The sequence below is a fragment of the Astatotilapia calliptera genome, chromosome 3 (assembly GCF_964374335.1).
Source record: "Astatotilapia calliptera chromosome 3, fAstCal68.1, whole genome shotgun sequence".
In the NCBI taxonomy this organism is placed as follows: domain Eukaryota; kingdom Metazoa; phylum Chordata; class Actinopteri; order Cichliformes; family Cichlidae; genus Astatotilapia; species Astatotilapia calliptera.
The window spans coordinates 61,715,897-61,733,767 of NC_137424.1; the positions used below are offsets into that span (position 1 = coordinate 61,715,897).

At 38.4% G+C, this 17,871-nt stretch overlaps 1 protein-coding gene across 1 annotated transcript; it reads left to right on the forward strand.

The window, feature by feature from the left end:
* Positions 1-5,075: 5,075 nt before the first annotated feature.
* Positions 5,076-15,695, forward strand: LOC113019606 (uncharacterized). The gene is made up of 15 exons (XM_080293315.1): positions 5,076-5,155; positions 5,656-5,701; positions 5,912-6,016; positions 6,193-6,278; positions 8,100-8,207; positions 8,293-8,361; positions 8,529-8,627; positions 9,155-9,253; positions 9,349-9,441; positions 9,758-9,880; positions 10,263-10,376; positions 10,478-10,564; positions 11,406-11,522; positions 11,622-11,711; positions 15,053-15,695. The coding sequence occupies exons 2-15, from the start codon at positions 5,662-5,664 to the stop codon at positions 15,089-15,091; spliced, it is 1,269 nt and encodes a 422-aa protein (XP_080149441.1). The 5' UTR covers positions 5,076-5,155; positions 5,656-5,661; the 3' UTR covers positions 15,092-15,695.
* Positions 15,696-17,871: the final 2,176 nt, after the last annotated feature.

Sequence of the window (17,871 nt, forward strand, 5' to 3'; positions counted from 1 at the left end):
TCTGGCAAACTTCAGACGGGCCTGGACATGCACTGGCTTCAGCAGCGGAACACGTCTGGCACTGCGGGATTTGATTCCCTGCCGTTGTAGTGTGTTACTGATGGTGACCTTTGTTACTTTGGTCCCAGCTCTCTGCAGGTCAATCACCAGGTCCCCCCGTGTGGTTCTGGGATCTTTGCTCACCGTTCTCATGATCATTTTGACCCCACGGGATGAGATCTTGCGTGGAGCCCCGGATCGTGGGAGATTATCAGTGGTCTTGTATGTCTTCCATTTTCTGATGATTGCTCCCACAGTTGATTTTTTCACACCAAGCTGCTTGCCTATTGTAGATTCACTCTTCCCAGTCTGGTGCAGGTCTACAATACTTTTCCTGGTGTCCTTCGAAAGCTCTTTGGTCTTGGCCATGGCGGAGTTTGGAGTCTGACTGTTTGAGGCTGTGGACAGGTGTCTTTTATACAGATGATGAGTTCAAACAGGTGCCATTCATACAGGTAACGAGTGGGGGACAGAAAGTCTTCTTACAGAAGACTTTACAGGTCTGTGAGAGCCAGAGATTTTCCATGTTTGAGGTGACCAAATACTTATTTTCCACCCTGATTTATGAATCAATTCTTTACAAATCCTACCATGTGAATTCATGGATTTTTTTTTCACATTCTGTCTCTCACAGTTGAAGTGTACCTCTGGTGCAAATTACTGACCTCTGTCATCATTTTAAGTGGGGGAACTTGCACAATCGGTGGCTGACTTTTTTGCCCCACTATATATATATATATATATATAGTGTTGGGAAGGTTACTTTTAAAATGTATTCCATAACAGAATACAGAATACATGCCCCAAAATGTATTCTGTAACGTATTCCGTTACATTACTCAATGACAGTAACGTATTCTGAATACTTTGGATTAATTAATATATTATCATGCTTTTTACAACAACCTGAATGTACTATTGCTGTGTGATTTATTACTATTACTGAAGGTCCGCGACTCCGAACTGTAGTAAAGGGACCTCTGACTAATACGGCGGGGTCCCTGTCGGCTCGTAGCCGAAAAATAGCTTTACTTTGTTGTGTGGGTCAACTTTTCTTGCGAGAGACAGAGAGAGACGTTGAAAGACTGCTCGAACGGAACTTATTGTTTTCGGAGGAAAACACGAACACGGTGTACAGTCGAGTCTTAATAGCTTACTTACAACTGGGCTCGTCAGGCACTCTTCTTGGCTGCAGTGGTTATTATTATATTTACATGCTTCCAGCTCCCGTTTTTCCTCGATGACAACTCCTACCTTTCCACTCCCCTTTTTCTCCCTCCTCGCGCTCACAGACACATAACGTGTATGGCAGTCCATTCTCCCTGCAACACGGACTACACTGCCCATGATGCTACATTCTTTAGAGCTATGCTTGTAGCATTCTGCCTGTTAGCTTAGCACAACAACAACAACAACGAAAAGGCGCTCTCTCAAAACACACAGTCGCAGAGAGAGAGAGAGAGAGAGAATGTCGCCCTGTAACCATGGCAACCGTAACGCTGCCGCCTGGAACAACAGAACGTAGCTGTCAAACAAAACCCAAACAGTCCTGACCCGCGACAATGTGAAACAGGAAAGTACCGCAGTGTAATCCATTTATTTCAACAAAGTAACTGTATTCTGAATACCACCTTTTTAAACGGTAACTGTAACGGAATACAGTTACTCATATTTTGTATTTTAAATACGTAACGGCGGTACATGTATTCCGTTACTCCCCAACACTATGTATATGTGTGTATGTGTATGTATATATATATATATATATATATATATATATATATATATATATACAGATATATATATATATATCAACATACAAAGAAACAAACATGGTATAGCATGTTTAAGCGAAAACTGGCGTGCTAACTTCCTGTTAACTTCTAACTCTGTTAAATGTAATAAATTCTGTTTTCGTGGATGCCTGGATGTTAAACTTCATCGTTACACTTGGTAAAGCAGCAACACTGATCATTTTATTAAAGATGGAAGAATTTAGAATGCTTTTAACTCTCAGTGATGCTGCAGTGTTCGTTTGACTTTGGGACTGTCATGACTCTGTGCAGGCAGGCAGGGAGAGAGGACCCAAAATCCAGGACTCACAGAGGCAAACATTACTCAAAACACTTAGCTTTATTGCTGGATAGCAACCGAACAGAAAACTAACCAAACTGAGAGTATAAAGACAAACTAAACAGGCAGGCAGTGTAGCAAAGAGAACACACAGTGAAACTGAGGGTATGGCACGACAACAAGCAGTGGAAGACGCAGACACTAAATACAAGAGGTGAACAGGACTAAGAGGAAACAGGAGACACAGCTGACGCTGATTACACTGATGAGACAGGGAAAGCACAAACAGAACACACTGATAAAATAACACTGACCTTCAAACTAAAACAGGAAATGCACAGACTGGACTCAGAGATGCGGTACAGGCAGAACAGAGGAAGCACAAAACCAAACCTCTAAGAACCAAAGGGTGTAAACCCAAACACACAATCAGCATAAACTAGAACAAAGAATAATAATAACAACAACAAAATAGTAATAATGAAAATAAACGCAAAACACTATTTCAAATGACCCAAGACCGTGACAGGGACCTGAAGCGGAAGTTTTGGACCCAGATTACTCTGCAAGGCTCCTGACTATGGCAGCCGTAATGCTTTGACAATCCATCAAGCAGTGCTGCTTCGTAGCTTACCAAAGTCGTAAAAGATTTTTTGACAGATTTTTGAGCGCTGTGTACCACATAACATTGGTTAGAGGTCAGTGAGCACAACCAGAATTCATACATAACGCGCACCGTCGATTTTTTACAGAAACTTAAAATACTTTTAGTGCCCCTTATAGTGAGGGAAATACAGTATTTTATTCATGTTTTTTTGATGCCCTGTGTTGGATTATTGACCCCATGTGTGTTAGGGTATGGGTGGTTTTGTCAGGGCTCTGTGTGCGGGCAGGCGGAGAGGAGGATCCAAGCGCAGGACTCGAGCACAGAATTGTCAATCAAAACCTCAGTTTTATTGCTGACATGAAAACCAAACGTGAAGTGAATACAGAAACCAAAAACACACAGGCATAATCCGAGGGTATGACGCGATACTAAGCACAGGAAAACACAGGGCTAATATACACAGGGTGGTAATCAGGGAATTGGCAACAGGAGGGAGACACAGCTGGGAGAAATTGGACTAACGAGGAGCAAAACTGCACACACTAACATAAGACATAGACTTTCACAATAAAACAGGAAATAAGACACAAGGACGCAGACTAAGAAACACAGACTTAACACGGGCAGAACTAAAAATAAACCGGAATAAGCTGGAACATAGAACATCATCATAATCATCATCATCATCATCATCACAAGCACTAAGATAATAAGAAAACAATCAAACACACCAAAGTAACTTGATTCAGAGAAACATAAAGGACAATCCATCATTCAAAAATAAACCAGAGACAGATTTGTTTAGTGTTGAGCACACCTTCATTGTTTCAACTGATAATTATTAACTCAAAACAACATTGAGGACATTGCTTTACCAGCTACTGTAGTTACTCTAAATACGATTTCTTGTGGTATTTTTGTATGTCACAGTCTCTGGAAAATTCTGGATGCCCACATCATTTGTGGCTCGGCTTCAGGGATGACAGAGTTGTTCTGTGCCTCCTCGTCAGTCTTTGATCCAGATAAGTGCATGTCAAAGACCATTTGAAGGAATGAAGTCAATCTTTATTGATCCCAGAGAGCTTGAATCGTCCCAATTGTCCTCTTGCTTCATGGTTTAAAGTCAGCCAGTGGATAAAATGCAAAGGATATTTATTTATTTATTTATTTTCTCCACTAACATCATGAGGTTTAAATTTCAAAGTGCATTTCAATACTTAATGACCAAATCTTATCAAGACAAATTGTAATGCCCTATTTAACAAGTGTTATCACTGTGAGATCTTAAACCAAGATACTAAACATCAACATCAACATCTCAGTATTGTCATCATTCACATATTGTTATACTAACGTTACCTGTGAGGTGTATTACCAAAGCCATTAACAATAATGTCCAAAAAGATTGGACTTGGGAAGACATGGGACCCATGGAAGCCGGTCCCATTTAATCTGTGAGCTGTAACAGGACACCACAGTCTAAAGCAGTGTTGTTCCAGTGAAACAGGAAACTGATCAGATTTTGAGATAAAGAAGTGAAGCAGCTGTTATGACAAGTAATGCACTGAATATTTGTGGTGACCTCATGCTTTCATTGTCCAAACCTAGTCATAAACCTGTTTGTGTTTCAGTGCAGAAATGTTTCCCTTGATGTGTTTTCTTTTTTCTTTAGATTATATCAGTAAATGTTATCAACTAAAGCTGATTTCAATAAAGGCAAAAAACAAATACTGGCACCAAAGGCAAAAAACTAAAATGAGAATTTATTTGATTTCCTGAAATAGTAATACATGAACAACTGATACTAGTGAAGCAACATACAAACAGCTTTAAATTCTGTTTATAAAGACAAACTGATTCCAGATATTTGCTTTTGGCTGCAATTACTCTGAGTTTAGTTTGAGACAATACTCAGAACTTACTTTTTATGTACACTTTAAGTCCAGATTTCCTTTTCCTTCTTTAGATCACACGTCAGGGTTACATGCTCAAACGATAATGAGAGCTCAGATATGATGTCACCAGTTTCCAGAGAAGCAGGAAACTGATCAAATGTTAAGATTTAAGATTTGTTGATTTGTCAGTTTGTGTCTGTCCTGGAAACATGTTTGTGTGCACAAATGAAACAAGCTTTGGACACACTCAAGAAAACATTTCATCATAACAAGGTCAAAGGTCAAGGCCTTAGATTGTAACAGCTTAACCAGATCACATCACGCTGGCATTAAAAGCATTTAATGAAGTTTCATTTTAACATGTGGACGCTCGCAAGAACCGATTGTTTGCAACACACACATTCTTTTCCTCCTCAGACTTCTGAAGAAACCACGCCTCCTGTTACTGCAGGTGAGTGTTTCCTTTAACCAGTGCTGAAGGACAAATGCTGCACAGCCTCACTCACTGCAGGGAAGCAGATGCATCAGTGTAATTTATGAGGTAAATACTTTATGTTTGGTTGTTTGTATAATTTACTGTATAATAGAAACATAAAGTGTGTCTCTGTGGTTCTAAGTGACAACTTGTTGCCTCAAACATGTAAAACTTTAGTTCTCAGATGCAGATTTGTTTGTGATCTAAGGTGTATTTGTTTATTTGTGAGGCAATTTACAACAAGTTACATTGTAATAGTTATTATCCCTCTATGCTGTACATTACACAGTGTGTGTGCAATGAAGCCCATCTACAGAGAAGAAACAGTAAAAGCATAATTATGTTAAATAATTATAAACATTTACATGAACTCTAACCTTTTTTGATTCAAAATAAATAAAATTATTCTGATCGTAGTTAAGTGTTGATAGATCATCACATAGTGGCATACATCAAAGTTGAATTAGGATGCTGTTTTTAAACCACATGATTTGTTCTTTTTTTCATTTCAACATGAATGCAGAGGTATATCTCTTTATTGTGACTATTTCCTTCTTGTTTTCCAGAACAAAATGAGCCTAAAAAGCTGGTTTGGATTTCTGGTCAGCCCAGGTAACCTGACACAAGTATTTTCAAATCTAAAGCTCAGTACTTGTTTATATGTGTATAAAAATACTTCAGAGAACTCTGCTTTTCTTCACTTACTAATTTTTACTGGTAGTTAGAAGATTATGAAGAAACCTTTTTGTTTTTGACATTGAAGATTATTATTATTATCAGAGTTATTTTATTTTCATGATTTTCTTTAATTTTTCACTTCAGAAAATTTGACTCCTGCGGTGCTCAACTGCATCCTTATTATTGTTGTCTCTGTGCCCATTCTTCTTGTTGTTACTGTCACGTACAAGTGTAAGCAAAAGAAAAACAGTAAGTTACAAATTCATTTTTCAGTTTGATACAAGTTTAATGAGCTATATGAATATTTTTCCCCTTATAATGGCATTTTAAGAGAGGTTGGATAATGAGAGATACAACCCAAGTTACTTAAGACTTTATAAGACTCAAACAAAACACTAATCTACCATGTTTTGTGTTTCTGAGAGGAGGGAGCAAAAATGAAAATAAGACAGCTGAGAGGAATTCAAGTGAAGCTTTGAACTCAGGGGAAACAGAAAATGACAACAAGCATGTGAGTAAACAATGGACATTGCTTTTATCTACTTCCGATGAAAAAAGAAGCAGAATTGCGTGTCAGAGGGAAGTCTAACCTGAACAACAAAGTTCAGTCAGAGATGAATCAGAAGCACAAAGATAAGATAGCAACTCAGGAAAAAAACAGGGGGAGGAGAGAGAAACGAACAGGCTGCACTAAAAACAAATTACAGATGGTGTAAAAATGAATGACTGTCATGTCTGTGAATAAAGGCATGATAGTGGGGCAAACTTAGACAAATGACAAATAGACTCAAGGACAGCTTTTACAACAGGGCAACGGCCCTAATCAGTGCAAACAGTTGACCTGATTGGTTACCTCCCAGGACTTCTTTTGGGGGGTAACAACAATAATAATATTTTTGTATTTTTATAACAAAAACAAAAAAACAAGGTGCAATAATAATTAATGTGAAATAGTAACAGTATGCAATACACATACACTCATTCGTCATTTTTATTAGTTAAGTTACTGTGTTGTGTTGTGATGTGTGGTATCATGTCATGTTGTATCTAGTGCTGATATTGGACAGTTCTCCAATTTCATTTTACTATTGTACTATGTATGACTGTGCAATGACAGTAAAGAGTTATCTTACCTTATCTTAGTGAGACTCCATTGTAAAGCAAACATGAGTTTTTAGAGTTGCTGCTTTGTTGACTTTTGACAGCTTGTTTCAGTCTTTATTAGCACCACTGATAAAACAATATTTTATAGCAAGTACAACTACAGTGAACAAGTACACCACCTTCACAGAATCTGTGTGGCCAATAATTATACAATCTAAGTTCAGCAAAGTCATTAAAATAAATAATCCATTAGATTTGACTTCAATTGACGACATTTACCATTGAGATTATGCACCTGTGCAACAGAGGCATGCTGAGGGTGTCATGGATCGCTGTGTGGCAGGCAGGATGAGGACCCAATCGCAAAACTCACAGACTCAGGGGATGAACTCAAAAAGCAGCTTTATTGCTGACAAAGGATGACAGGAAATACAAAACTAAACTGGGGAAAACTAACATAAAGCTCACCAAGGAACACAGGGGAATCACACACAGCATGAGGGAGAACGCGACCCAGAACTGAGGGAGACGCAGACATAAATACACAGAGGGTTAACGAGGGAAGTAGGAGCACATGGTGAACACAGGTGACACTGATAATCATAACGAAACATGTCAGGAGTGAACACAACACTGACGGGAGATGGGCGAGGTAAAACAGGAAGTACAGAGGTTCAGACAGGAGGAGAGAGAGCACGGGGAGAACACAGACATAACGGGCTGGGGAAAACATAGAATAAACACAGAGAGAGATGAGGGCTCATGAATACACAGAGGGGGCACACAGGGGGTAAGAGTCACGAAGTGAAAGCACTTAGGGAACAACACAACAGGGCAACTCAGGAAACATGGCCTAAATAAGGAACAAAATACAAAAATACATGAAAACTAAGAATGCTGGGCCAACATGGCCCAGGACCATGGCAGAGGGAGCACAGCCATATTTGACCAGTAGCTCATCTTCCTCTTATTTAAAAAAAAATGATGAAATATTCCGGCTTTAGGTGTTTTTCTCTGATCTATATAGATTCTTATCCTCCATCAGAAGGATGCATTGCAGAGTGTCCATGATATAATGCTGGCAGTTTTATTGTGTTAAGCTAAATGACTGTAAATAGTCTGAAATTTCACTTTTAGAGCATTTCCTTCACACACACACAATATTCTTTATGTCTGATGATCGCTCCAAAACGTGCTTCTTTTTCATAATATTCTACTTTTGTCCAAGTTAAAAGAAAAAGAAGCTGCAGCCCTGAAGCTCAGTGATGAACACCAGACTGAGGAAGGAGATGAGAAGAACCTGCAGACACTGGAGAATAATTCACCAAACCATGTTGTGGGTAACATTTTTGCAAATTAAATCTTCCAAAATTTTGAAGCTTTATTTTAAAAGCTCTAACATTTTTTTCCTCTAATCTCAGGTGGATGAGGAAGTAGCTGTGGCACAGCAGCAGCTGCAGGGTGAGGAGCAGCACAGGGGGCATGATGAGGTGAGGATGCAGACTCTGAAGACAAGGCTGCAGAGCATGAATGACGTGGTCTAAATGCATGAAACCAGCTCAGATATTTCCCCAGTTGTCATCTAGTCCATGCTTAGCTGTATGCTAACCTAAATGAATGGATAATTGATCCTCTCAGCTGTGCTTCTGTTTGTTAGTTGGATAAAACTGAGGTGATGACACCCGACATGCTTAAAGAAAAGCAGGAGGCCTCTTCACAGCTGAACCTCGGCCTTGCTGTCACCACGAGGAACAAAGTAAGCAACATCACCTCTTACAGCACACACGACCTTATATTACACTAACTCGGGACAACCATGATATGGTACTTTTTAAAGAACTACATTTGAATGTCAGGAGACAAAGTAAACAGTTGGTGAGCACATGGTGATGGTTAGAAGAAACGTCGTCTTTTAACAATAAAAAAGTCTTTAACATACTGGGGGTGCACAGCCGTATTTGATCTTTTCTTTGATTAAACACACTTTTGTCTTTTCATTCAGAAGACACAGTTATCAGTTTTTCAGTGGTAAAAATCAGCCAATGGAAAATGAGCTGCAATGGCAATCAATGCTGATGACCACTGTACCAAACCTGTTTTTTAGAGAATTAAAAAGGATTAAAATGTACAGCTTTTGATCTAGATCACTTAAAATCATATTTGTTTTGCAACCTGATTACACTTTTCACCAATTCAAGAATATGTGTATTTTGTTAATAATGCTAAGAAAATGTACATTTAATATACTAATTTCTTATGTTGTTTTTTTCTCTGTGATCTCAGGTGAATGAGGAAGTAGCTACAGCACAGCAGCAGCTGCAGCGTGAGGAGCAGAGGGAGGTGGATGTTAAAGTGAAGAAAAGGCTGGAGAGGAAGAAGAAGGTGGTTTGTCTTGTATGATGTTCCTTCATTCCTTCTGTATCGAGTTGGAGAAATGCAGATTTTTTTGATTACCCTTCACCTCACTCTTCTCCTAGTTTAACGACATAGTGGCCAGGTTTGAGCAGAAGCTCCAGGGTGCACAGCAGCAGAGTAGGAAGGACACTGAGGAAGATCTTCTGGACAGAAAAGTGATTACATTTATTTTAATTTTTAATGTATCTATAGATATTTTTATATTTTTCAACTAATAAGAAATTAATACGGACAGCAGTTATGTATTGCAATAAAATTGAAATGTTTTTACGTTCTTAAACCGTCCTACTTTTGTAACTATAAATAATTATGAGTGATGATATAAAACTTAGGCCCTGATAGGCCCTACATATATTAAATATTTACATAACTGTGATTGTAAACCACTTACAGTGGAAAATGCTGCTTTGATAAGATTTATCTGAACACAGGTTTCATCCTGATTTGTGTCTCTTGGTTTGTCTGTCGTAGTCTCCTCTCTCCTGTGACCCTGATGATTCACTGAAAGTCATTGAAGAGATGGATGCAGAGTTGAAAATGAAAGATAATGATATGCAGATGCTGAAGAAAGAGCTGGAAACCAATAAAAAACAGGTTATTTCCTTTAGTTTCATTCCATGAGTTCATCTCATATTTGTCTCTTTCATGTTTGATATCATATCTAGTCAGAGGTTCAGCTGCTGCTATGAAGCTCAGTGCCTCTAATCAGGACAGAAGTTATCATTGGTGTTTATTTTCATTATCTTTGTTGCAGTAATTGTTCTTATTCATCATCATTTGTCCCTGCAGTTTTGTCTCATATCTCAAAAGACATCAACAGCTTTACTCAGTTCTGGTGTTACTGTAAATCTGAATGAAAGATTCATGAATGTGAATAATTGGCACAATGGGTTAAAATGATTTGCTACTCATTTTATATTTATAAAAATATGAGGTGTCGTAGTTTAAAAATCACATTTGTTTTACTGATTTATAGATCCATCAGCCATCAGCTGATCATGAGGACACAAGTCAGACTATTGATGAGCTGAAACAAACCCAAAATCTGTTGGAGAAGAAGAATGCAGAGATCAGGGAGATCAGGAAAAAGGTATACAGAAAACCCCCTTTTTAGCCTGGTGACCCGTTTGAAGATCAGAGACTGGGATTGTCTGATCTTTTGGTTTCATTTTGATCATCCTTTTCTTCTAGTTTGAGAACGAACTCAATAAAGAGAAGCGGAGACATAAGGAAGACCTGAATTCCCTGAAGGAGGAGCTTGAGGTCCAAATCAAGAAGGTCAATTCCTTGATTTTAATGTATTTATTATTCATATGATTTTAGCTAAAACACAGATATAAAAACTATCTGAGAAATGAACTTGATTTTTTTGGGGGGTGTGTTTAGTGAGGTTAGACATCAAGGCAGCCAATATTTGTCCTCATATTTCCACACATAATCTACATGAGACACCCACTGGTCATTAACTATAAATATACTTTCTTTTTACTTTCAGCTTTGTGTCATGTTGGTCACAGTGCATTTGACAAACTATATATTTTTGGGGCATAGTAAAGGTTGTCATTACATAGATACTGTAAGTCACTCGAAAGTTTTATTCATTTCTGCGTTCAGTTTGTCAGATTTACATAAATCTTCGATTGCTAGCATTGTGACGCTGAAGTTGATTTTATTCTATAATACTGGACTTATATTTGTAGGAAGGTTTGAACTTTGAGAGTGTTTAAACGAGAGAGAGAAATGATAATGCTCGTGCTTGTCTGAGAAAAGTGTATAAAGTGTGTAGTGAGGGGTTTTATAGCCTTAAAACATATAAGAATATTATACAATAATTGTAAAAAAGTAAAGCTGACTACTTTGTGGATTTCGCCTATTGAGGGATATTTTTAGAAAGTCACTCCCGTGATTAACAAGGAACCATTGTACTACATTTGAACACGAGGATGCTGAAGGTGCTGCTGTAGCAATAAAGTGTAGATACATTATTTATATGATGCAATACTGGTATTTTAGCATTATATGTTTTTTTTTTCAAATCGTAAAAACAATAAACCAGCTAACACTGTTAATGGTAAAAAAAATAAATAAATCAATGTAAACTTCCCTACATTCGTTCCAGCTTAAAGACAAGGTAAGTGAAGTCCAGCAGCAGCTGAAGGATGAACAGCAGAGCAGAGAGGAAGCTGAGAAGAATGTGCAGACTCTGATGAATGAATTGGAGAATAAGAACAAAGAGGTGCGTATTCATTACATTAAGATCGACATATGCACCATATCCGTGTGTTTTTCAAGGCTTTACTATTTGTTCAAAATCCTTTTTTGGGTTTTTTTTTAGCTACAAGAGTCCAAGTGTCAGTTTGAGTCTCTCACAGAGCAAACCAGAAGTCTGACAAACTGTGAACTGAAAGAAAGACACAAGGAGAAGGTCAGTGATTTTATAATCTACCCATCAATTCTGTATCAGTATTCACCTTTAAATGTTTTTTGTATAATCTAAAACTGTAAAATCTGAGATCTTTTTAAGATGATTAGATTCTACTTCTCTCTCTCTCTCTCTCTACACACACACACACACACACACACACACACACACACACACACACACACACACACACATATATATTAGGGGTGCAACGATATTCGTATCGATATTGAACCGTTCGATACAGTGCTTTCGGTTCGGTACGCATATGTATCGAACAATACAACATTTGTAATTTATTTTATCAATTTTCCTTCTGACGATGCTGTCTGTGTTGAGCGCTCAGTGAATCTGCGTTCGACTACTCCGCCTAGGCTGCACTGTCGAGCGCAGATCCACTGAGCGCTCAACACAGACAGCATAGTCAGAAGGAAGAGCGCAGGGCAAGCTAGCGAGACAGAAGTTAAGCTCTCCTTACAACATGGACCTCCCCCACTCTCATTCAGATCTGGCGTTTGGAATTATTTTGGTTTTCATGTGACGTATGACCCTGAAGGTAAGCGAGTCATGGACTAAAGTAAAACAGTATGTTGGATGTGCCATGCAATGCTCAATTACATGGCTGGGAACTAGTGTGTTAGCGCAGTTAGCTCGTTAACGTGTTGGCCGTCTAGCCCCATGCACGGGGCGATCGGCGGTAGCTCGTTAACGGAGATTTGCCGTGTTGTGGCGTTAAGGTCATTTCAACGAGATTAACCTGAAAGCACTAGTGGGAACACAACGAATATGACTGCACATTTACGCCGACATCATCCTAGTGCAAAGACAAGTGGAAGCAGAAAAAAAACAACAAGCATGCTACTAACTTTAGCCGAGTCATTTAGACAGCTGTTAGCACATGATTCTCCTTATGCTGCTGAGAATATAGCCCAGAAGAAGCGGATAGTATAGCTTTTATTTTGGAAAGAGCCATTTCTCTGTAATAAACTCTCTTTTCCAAAGATGAGTGATTCCTCAATCAGATACAGGGCTTGCAATATCGCTAGCCCGACGTCCCGGAGCTAGCGATTTTTTCAGTCGGGCTACCAAAATCTATCTCTGCCCTGCCCGTCGGGCTATTGTAGGAAAAATATATGTCAATGCTTTTGCATTCTTTCAGAAATGTAGCTGGGTAATTATGTCATTGGCATCGGTGAGCCACTGTCAATATGTGACATATTGAAGTCGCGTTTGAATTTGCGCTTGTTTTTTTGCTTTCACTTTGCAATCGTGCGAACTGTGTATAGAGAGCGACAGCACTGATCTGTGAGTGATGATAATTTGTGCACCAATTCCTCTGACATTGTCTTATTAATCGTTAGCTTACTATGCAAACATGACAAGTGAAATCTCCCGCAGCAAGCTTAAACATGTGAGAGGTTGATCGCGCAGAGAATCGCTGACCGTTATGTGTGTGTAAAAGCATTTCAGTTCTGCTGAGCCAAATAAGACAGGTCAGGGTGAAGAAGTGACAGCCAAAGAAAAGCTTACCACAAAACGGAGAAGTTCTGACAAATCAAACTATAGGGCAAAAGAAAGTGCAGCTTTATGGGTTATATGGACAAAAGAATTTCTGTGGCTGCAATATGACGAGCTAAATAACCAGGGCTGCACATAAGTGGTCCGCAGGTGCGCATTCGCTGTCAAAATAAAAAACACGCACAAGGGTTAGGGTTAAATTTAAAAACTGTACTTTTGAGTTAAAATATCTATTTATAATTTTAATAAATGACAAATTAAAAATGCATGAACATTTTTTTGTATCGAAAAAATATCGAACCCCTAATATATATATATATATATATATATATTAGGGGTTCGATATTTTTTCGATATTTTTAATATATATATATATATATATATATATATATATATATATATATATATATATATATATATTAGGGGTGCAACGATACACAAAATTCACGGTTCGGTTCGGTTCGATACTTTGGTGTCACGGTTCAATAGTTTTTTCGATACAAAAAAATGTTTGTGCCTTTTTAATTTGTCATTTATTAAAATTATAAATAGATATTTTAACTCAAAAGTACAGTTTTTAAATTTAATGTTGCTGAAACAACAAAAGAAATAAAAATAATAAATCTATCTGATCGAGAAATCACTCATCTTTAGAAATAGAGTTTATTACAGAGAAATGGCTCTTTCCAAAATAAAAGCTATACTATACGCTTCTTCTGGGCTATATTCTCAGCAGCATATTAAATGCATATGTGCAGTCATATTCGTTGTGTTCCCACTAGTGCTGTCAGCGTTAATCTTGTTAAAATGACATTAACGACATAATGCCGCAAATCTCCATTAGAAAGTTACCGCATATCGCTCCGTGTGTGGGGCTGGATGGCGTCAACACGTTAGCAAGCTAACTGCACTAACGCACTAGTTCCCACCAATGTAATTGAGATTGCGTGGCATATCCAACATACTGTTTTACTTTTGTCCATGATGCGCTTACTATCAGGGTCATGCGTCACATGAAAACCAAGATAGTTCTAAACGCCAGATCTGAATGATGGAGGGGGAGGTTCAATTTCGGGTAGCGTTGAGGCAGTTGCCATGTTGCAACGAGCTTAGCTTCTGTCTCACTAGTAGCTTGCGCTGCGCTCAGTGGATCTGCGCTCGACAGTGCAGCCTAGGTGAAGTAGTCGAACGCAGATCCACTGAGCTGTTGGTTAGCACTGATTATTTATACATGGAATGTTTTCTTTGGTTTTTGGGGTTTTTTTTTGGTTGTTTTAACTCTTGATACTGTATGGTGTCACTGAGAGGTAATATGCTTAACATGTTATCTCAGATACATAAACCACACTGACCTTGTTCAAATCAGATAATCCTGTCATTAAAGGAGAAAGAATGCCCCCGCTGTTTCAGCTCATGAATTCAGTGGCTGCAATTAAATATAGGTATAAAGATAGAGATTGTTTTGAACTGTAAACCATGCAGAGATACTATAGTAAAGTCCAATAATAAAATATATGGGGGTGGCCGTGAAAAAAATAAGTCTCTTTAAAATTCCCAGATTTCACTACTGCATCTCTGTGGTCCCCAAAGGTAAGCTATTACTATTATGTCTAATAACTAGAGCTACAACAACATGAGTGTGGCCGCTAAAAAACAAAGGATAGAGTCATTAGTGGAATTAATGAGCACAGTAAACTCACTGTAAGCTACGACTTTTCAAATTCATACCACAAAATGAAACACCACGCTGATCATTTTCTGAGGGTTGCACTACAAAGATAACTCTGGTTCTTATTGTGTGTATTTTTTCTTTGCATCATCTGCAGGAAACCAAAGAAGAAGCTGAGGAGGCCATAAGAATGTGACATTGCTGGAGATTAAAAAAAAAGTTCCCCTGAATTGCATTTAACCCTTTAATGCCTAGTGCGTCATATTTCATGCATAGCCTACAGTTTTTTGTCAGTTTTTGGGACTTCAACATCATCAGTGTGATTTCTTCCCCCTAAAAAAACACAAATAAATGGTACAATACATTTTTATGTAATTAAAAACACAGATAAGCAAATATGATACAAATTAACTGTCATATATGGAAAATGAAATGTGATTTATTGAAAAAATTACAAAAAAATTAACAAAAGGAGGTTAAAAAACCCCACTATTTTCAAAAAAAAAAAAAAAAAAAAGTGTTAGCTTGGTGTCCTCTCTACATGAAAGGGAAGAGAAGTTAAGAACACCAGAAACAAAATTGTAGACCTTCTCCAGGCTGGGAAGACTGAATCTGCAATAGATACGCAGCTTGGTTTGAAGAAACTGCTCGACTGTTTCTGTACAGTGTGAGGTTACTGGGGAAAGGAGCTTTGTTTACTAATGCTTGTGTATAACAACAAAGGGGCTTAAGACATGATGGTTTTTAAAAACATGCAAAAAGAAAGACAAAATGAAAAAATAAAAGTAACATAAACAATAGCCATGTTATTGGATGTAGTGCTGTCTTACTTGTTTTCTGCTTTTTCTTCAGCTGCAGTGCTCTGAAATTTCCTGGTCACCTGAGTAAAACAGGTTTATGTTTCTAAATAAACAATCAAACTAACAAGTAGGCCTATGATGCTTGATCTTAAAGCCTGAGATATGACCTCTGAGATATTTCCAGGTATTTCCAAACCTTTGGCCTAAACAGTGCCAGATAACAGGTTTAACAAACTCCACTCAAAACAGATTAAATGTTTGCTTCTACTTTACTTTTAAAAGCTTAACAAACAAACAAACAAAAAAGATACAAAAGATACACTGTCACAGATAAATATAATTGTAATAAGTAATCAATCAATCAATCAAGTAATCAACTATATTTATCTTTTAATACCTAAATCAGTTTTTGAACTACACCTCTGGAGTCTTTACATTATGTACATTTGTAATATAATTTTGTAGATTGTTGGTCAGTTGAAACACTGGAGCTCCTGCACTAAAGTGACCTGGTGTCCCACTTTATGTGGCATTTATAATTCCTTGTTCGATCCCAGGGTGCCCTCTGACCACCACCAGTAGGCAAACATGGGGTTAGTATCTTGCCCAAGGATATTTGGCATGCAGCCAGGAGGCAGCCTGGGATCGAACCACCAACCTTCTGATTAGTGGCTGACCTGCTCTGCCATCTGAGCTACAGCCACCCTCACGTATATGAGAGAAAATCTGCTCACACAGATATGTAGAGCCAAATACTGTCAATAAGGCCTCTGCAATGTTCTGAAGACAGTTAAACTTGTCAGGTAGTGATGTCCAGCAGGTGAAAATGCAGCTCCATGAACACGCACAGCTGTGGATTCCAACTGCATCTGTAGTTCTGCAAACTTTGACCCCGACAGAGTCGAGGTTTTCAGTTCAATCAGCTGCATTTCGGTGTCCTCTGTGTCCAGCCAGTTAAAGAGAGAAAAAATCCAGCTGCTCATTAAAACTTTCTGGTAAGAAAAGAAAAGAAAACTGGTCCATACACCTGAAAGTCCCGAAAACACATTGTGAATTCTGTCTACGGATGTATCCATGTACAGAGGCTTGCAAAAGTATTCGGCCCCCTTGAACTTTCCCACATTTTGTCACATTACAGCCACAAATAAGAATCAATTTTATTGGAATTCCACGTGAAAGACCAACACAAAGTGGTGTACACGTGAGAAGTGGAACGAAAATCATACATGATTCCAAACAATTTTTTTACAAATAAATAACTGAAAAGTGGGGTGTGCGTAAAAAACAAAACAAAAAATCAGCCTGGGCATTTTGACTAGACACCGGCCCACCAGGTATTACAGGAAAAGCCATAAAGCCTTTGGAAAAACAAACAAACAAACGCTGTTGTGACAGTGATGTGCACTGTTTTGTTGGTATATGTATGATTTCTATACATTTTACATCAGACAACCGCCCCTGCAGTTACCAGCTGTCAGCTACATAAAAAAGGCTCAGGGGGTTGGGAATCGCATCTGTAACCGGAAGGTCGCCGGTTCGATCCCTGGGCTCGCTGTCCTGGTCGTTGTGTCCTTGGGCAAGACACTTTACCCTACTGCCTACTGGTGTTGGCCAGAGGGGCAGATGACGCAATATGGCAGCCTCGCTTCTGTCAGTCTGCCCCAGGGCAGCTGTGGCTACAACCGTAACTTGCCTCCACCAGTGTGTGTGAATGAATAGTGGCATTGTAAAGTGCTTGGGTGCCTAGAAAAGCGCTATATAAATCCAATCCATTATTATTATTTGTCTCTCAGAAACAGTTCATAACTTCCCTTCAACTCATTCATGTGACCTAAAAGGTAAACGTGTTTCTCCATCACTGGCACTATTAGAGTCAATAGAATACATCACAAATTCCATAGACAAAAAGCAATATGTGGCTGGGTTATTCATAGACTTGACAAAGGCATTTGACACTATAGATCATGATATATTAATAAGAAAACTGGAACGTTATGGTGTCAGAGGGGTAGTTTTAGATTGGGTCCGGAGTTATTTAAGTGACAGAAAGCAGTTTGTGAAAATAAATGGTGGTTGCTCCTTATGTATGGACATTGCTTGTGGTGTACCCCAAGGGTCAGTTTTGGGTCCAAAATTCTTCAACTTGTACATTAACGACATCTGTAAAGTGTCCAAA

Excerpts from the sequence above, each read along its gene's own strand:
- LOC113019606 (XM_080293315.1), top strand. The coding sequence starts at position 5,662 with ATGAGCCTAAAAAGCTGGTTTGGATTTCTGGTCAGCCCAG. Across the intron at positions 10,565-11,405 it reads TTGAGGTCCAAATCAAGAAG|CTTAAAGACAAGGTAAGTGA; the intron begins GTCAATTCCTTG and ends CATTCGTTCCAG. Across the intron at positions 11,712-15,052 it reads AAGAAAGACACAAGGAGAAG|GAAACCAAAGAAGAAGCTGA; the intron begins GTCAGTGATTTT and ends CATCATCTGCAG.